This window comes from Atractosteus spatula, chromosome 8 (genome assembly GCF_055471065.1).
Source record: "Atractosteus spatula isolate fAtrSpa1 chromosome 8, fAtrSpa1.hap1, whole genome shotgun sequence".
NCBI lineage: Eukaryota > Metazoa > Chordata > Actinopteri > Semionotiformes > Lepisosteidae > Atractosteus > Atractosteus spatula.
Genome location: NC_142713.1, coordinates 2,717,066 through 2,722,153, shown reverse-complemented (window position 1 = coordinate 2,722,153; position 5,088 = coordinate 2,717,066). Strand labels below are relative to the sequence as shown.

Here is a 5,088-nt window from a genome sequence, read left to right as displayed (position 1 = left end):
ACAGGACACACACAGACAGACACACTCACACCAGGGCCAGTCCATCACAGGATACACACAGACACACACACTCACACCAGGGCCAGTCCATCACAGGACACACACAGACACACACACTCACACCAGGGCCAGTCCATCACAGGACACACACAGACACACACACTCACACCAGGGCCAGTCCATCACAGGATACACACAGACACACACACTCACACCAGGGCCAGTCCATCACAGGACACACACACACAGACACACACTCACACCAGGGCCAGTCCATCACAGGACACACACACACACACACCAGGGCCCCAGTGCTGTGAGGCAGCAATGCTGACCCCTGCACCGCTCTGACACCCCTAAACCCGATGGATACGTGCTACACTTAGAGAAAATAACACTTGTTACAGGTTCAGCGATGCAGTATTATTTGCTCGGCCCTTCCTGTGTTTTGGGAAAACGCCCTTCTGCACACGATACAGTTGAAGCCGTATTGTTAGGTACACACCTGAAAGCAAGGTGGATGCTGTTTAATTCCGTGCCGGTGGGTCAGACAGTCTCGTGACTGAACACGCTGATTGGAAGTTGGCTTGCCTCTGCATCACTGACCACAGCATTACAAGTGCAAGTTTTTTTTTTAAAAAAACTGGTTTATTATGCGACTATTAAATGGCGTGAAACTGCCTTTTGTATTTTTTTTTTATTTTATGCACATTGCACAGTAAATTTATTGCTACAGTGGATGTTTTATTCCAGGGGTGGGTGCGCAGCTAGATGTGGGACATTGTTATGTCACTGCCTTGATCTGTTTTTTTTTCTTACGGCTGCTTTACGGTCTCTGTTCATTAATAGGTCTTGTTCCAGTACCCTGTGAGCCAATCGCAGTCCACGCAAGCCTATTTTGTGGGCGGGCCCATGGTGATTGACACTTCCCAGGCGGGGGTGGAGCCAGGGCAACCGACCCCGCCCACGGCCCCAACGACCCCCGCCCACCACATGCCAGCTACTTCCTCCTCGGGCCCCGCCTCTTCCTCCCAGAGCTCGGAGACGTCCTTCGACTGCACCCACTGCGGGAAGAGCCTGCGCTCCCGGAAGAACTACAGCAAACACATGTTCATCCACTCTGGTACAGACACTCCGGCCACCCCCTCTGTCTGCTTCACAGGACTGTCCACTGCAGCGGTTACCAGCCTCTTTGTCCCCCTCTCTCAGCGCAGTGTTAATGTACTGCAGTGTCCAGTCAGTGTGTCTGTATTAACCCCCCTCTCTCTCAGTGCAGTGTTAATGTACTGGAGTGTCCAGTCAGTGTGTCTGTATTAACCCCTCTCTCTCTCAGTGCAGTGTTAATGTACTGGAGTGTCCAGTCAGTGTGTCTCTATTAACCCCTCTCTCTCTCTCAGTGCAGTGTTAATGTACTGGAGTGTCCAGTCAGTGTGTGTGTATTAACCCCTCTCTCTCTCAGTGCAGTGTTAATGTACTGGAGTGTCCAGTCAGTGTGTGTGTATTAACCCCTCTCTCTCTCAGTGCAGTGTTAATGTACTGGAGTGTCCAGTCAGTGTGTCTGTATTAACCCCTCTCTCTCAGTGCAGTGTTAATGTACTGGAGTGTCCAGTCAGTGTGTGTGTATGAACCCCTCTCTCTCTCAGTGCAGTGTTAATGTACTGGAGTGTCCAGTCAGTGTGTGTGTATGAACCCCTCTCTCTCTCAGTGCAGTGTTAATGTACTGGAGTGTCCAGTCAGTGTGTGTGTATTAACCCCTCTCTCTCTCTCAGTGCAGTGTTAATGTACTGGAGTGTCCAGTCAGTGTGTCTGTATTAACCCCTCTCTCTCTCTCAGTGCAGTGTTAATGTACTGGAGTGTCCAGTCAGCGTGTCTGTATTAACCCCTCTCTCTCTCAGTGCAGTGTTGATGTACTGGAGTGTGCAGTCAGTGTGTCTGTATTAACCCCTTTCTCTCTCTCAGTGCAGTGTTAATGTACTGGAGTGTCCAGTCAGTGTGTGTGTATTAACCCCTCTCTCTCTCTCAGTGCAGTGTTAATGTACTGGAGTGTCCAGTCAGTGTGTGTGTATTAACCCCTCTCTCTCTCAGTGCAGTGTTAATGTACTGGAGTGTCCAGTCAGTGTGTGTGTATTAACCCCTCTCTCTCTCAGTGCAGTGTTAATGTACTGGAGTGTCCAGTCAGTGTGTCTGTATTAACCCCTCTCTCTCTCTCAGTGCAGTGTTAATGTACTGGAGTGTCCAGTCAGTGTGTGTGTATTAACCCCTCTCTCTCTCAGTGCAGTGTTAATGTACTGGAGTGTCCAGTCAGTGTGTCTGTATTAACCCCTCTCTCTCTCAGTGCAGTGTTAATGTACTGGAGTGTCCAGTCAGTGTGTCTGTATTAACCCCTCTCTCTCTCAGTGCAGTGTTAATGTACTGGAGTGTCCAGTCAGTGTGTCTGTATTAACCCCTCTCTCTCTCTCAGTGCAGTGTTCATGTACTGGAGTGTCCAGTCAGTGTGTCTGTATTAACCCCTCTCTCTCTCAGTGCAGTGTTCATGTACTGGAGTGTCCAGTCACTGTGTCTGTATTAACCCCTCTCTCTCTCAGTGCAGTGTTAATGTACTGGAGTGTCCAGTCAGTGTGTCTGTATTAACCCCTCTCTCTCTCAGTGCAGTGTCAATGTACTGGAGTGTCCAGTCAGTGTGTCTGTATGAACCCCTCTCTCTCTCAGTGCAGTGTTAATGTACTGGAGTGTCCAGTCAGTGTGTGTGTATTAACCCCTCTCTCTCTCAGTGCAGTGTTAATGTACTGGAGTGTCCAGTCAGTGTGTCTGTATTAACCCCTCTCTCTCTCAGTGCAGTGTTGATGTGCTGGAGTGTCCAGTCAGTGTGTCTGTATGAACCCCTCTCTCTCTCAGTGCAGTGTTAATGTACTGGAGTGTCCAGTCAGTGTGTGTGTATTGACCTCTCTCTCTCAGTGTTACAGTACTGTGTTCCTCTCTCTCAGGTCAGAAGCCTCACCAGTGCAGTATCTGCTGGAGGTCCTTCTCCCTGCGTGACTACCTGCTCAAGCACATGGTGGTGCACACGGGGGTCCGGGCCTTCCAGTGCAGTGTCTGCGCCAAGCGCTTCACGCAGAAGAGCTCCCTGAACGTGCACATGCGCACGCACCGCGCCGAGCGCAGCTTCTCCTGCGCCGTGTGCCACCGCAGCTTCACCCACCGCACGCTGCTGGAGAGGCACGCCGCCACGCACACGCAGCCCGCGCAGCCCGGCCCCGCCCCCGGCCCCGGTCCCGCCCCCGGCCCCGCCCCCGGCGCGCTCGGCGGCCTCGGAGCGAGTAACATGGGCGGGGTGCAGAGCGACAGCACAGAGGGGGGCCGGGTGTAGAGAGACAGGGGAGAGAGAGAGACAGGAGAGAGTCAGGGGAGAGAGACAGGGGGGAGACAGGGGAGAGAGAGACGGGGGAGAGAGCGACGGGAGGGGAGAGAGGGGAGAGAGAGAGATAGGGGAGAGAGAAAGGGGAGAGAGACAGGGGGGAGAGACGGGGGGGGAGAGACAGGAGAGAGAGACGGGACAAAGGGGAGAGAGAGAGACAGTGGAGAGAGAGAGAGACGGGACGAGGGGGAGAGAGCGAGACAAGAGAGAGAGAGGGGACAGGGGAGAGAGAGAGAGAGACGGGAGAGAGGAGAGGAGGAGAGAGAGACAGGAGAGAGTGAGACAGGGAGGCAAGACGAGTTAGGGGAAGAGAGAGGAGGGGGGTGAGAGAGGAAACGACAGTGGAGAGTCAGAAGGAGGAGAGCGCGAGAGGAAGGAGAGGGGAGAGAGAGAGAGATCCTTTCAACAGCGAGCTCCAAACACCTGCGCTGTTCTCACACTGTACAGGAAGTGAAACTGCTGCTTCTTCCTCTCCAGCACCAGAGACGGGGAGGGGAGAGGACAGGGTGAATTTAACAACAACAACAACAACAAGACTCCTGCTGCAGGCAGAGAAGATCCTGGCCTGTGTCCGCTGTCTTCTGTCCTCTCCACGAGTGGGGGTCACGGTACCCCCCCATTCCCTCCTCTCTCTGTAACCCCTCTTGACTGACCCCGGTCACTGTGCTGGGCCTGTCCCACTCTCTGACCATTCCTCTGGGCAGGACCGGGCCCTGGTGTCCTCTCCCCATGAACTGAACTGCCGTCCACATGCAGACTGTCTCTGCCCTCATGTCTGTGACCATTTCCGTCATCAAACTGAATAAAGCAGGCGCTGTCCGCACCCCCCCCCCCAGCTCTGCGTCTGTCCTGATGTCCACTCTCCTGTACTTCCTCACAGTCCAGTCTGAAACGTCACCTTGAAATTACAATGGGGGGGGGGGAATATTCAGAACACAGCTGTGGGCCAGCTGGTTCTGGTCCAGTCTCGTCACACCAGGAAGACAGCCGGTCCGGTGGTTCAGGTCCAGTCTCGTTACACCAGGAGGACAGCTGGTCCAGTGGGTCAGGTCCGGTCTCGTTACACCAGGAGGACAGCTGGTCCGGTGGTTCAGGTCTGGTCTTGTTACACCAGGAGGACAGCTGGTCCAGTGGGTCAGGTCCAGTCTTGTTAGACCAGGAGCACAGCTGGCCCAGTTTGTATTAGGCTTGGGGCTAATTTCACAAATGATACATATAATTTGAAAAACAAATCTTAAAAATGACTAAACAGTATAATTTAATAAGCACGAGGAGGCCACTTTGTACAAACAAGTGCTTTCGGTCTGTCTTTCTTCGGATCTTTACCAAACATTTCGCTGAGAAACGCCAGGGTATTGTCTTCCACAACATGGCTGCTTGTTCCCCACTCCCACCCCCCCTTTGTGTAAAGAGGTGTCTCATTTCAGTTTTTTTTCAGAGGACGTCTCTGTAGGAGTGTCCCCTGTGCTTTGCGGATGTGCCCTCTGGTGCGTTTACCACCCCCTGATTGCAAATACGTCCTTTGAGCCGACTGGACCACTAAACGGCTTTTTCTTCCACTGGGACAGGACTGCCCCAGCAGCTGTTCCACCCACAACGGGCAGAGAGCTGCGTCCCTGAGCCCCTTGCCAGAATATATATATATATAAAAAAAAAACAACAAACACATTCTC

The 5,088-nt window shown here is 52.9% G+C and overlaps 1 protein-coding gene across 1 annotated transcript in view; it reads left to right on the top strand.

Annotated features, from left to right (window-relative positions):
- Positions 1–4,242, top strand: part of zbtb45 (zinc finger and BTB domain containing 45) — an 8,604-nt gene extending 4,362 nt beyond the window's left edge. Inside the window, exons 4-5 of the mRNA XM_088922721.1 lie at positions 850–1,123; positions 2,985–4,242. Of these exons, the coding sequence (XP_088778847.1) occupies positions 850–1,123; positions 2,985–3,367 (657 nt within the window). The 3' untranslated portion in view covers positions 3,368–4,242. The remainder of the gene's footprint in view (positions 1–849; positions 1,124–2,984) is intronic.
- The last annotated feature ends 846 nt before the right edge of the window (positions 4,243–5,088 follow it).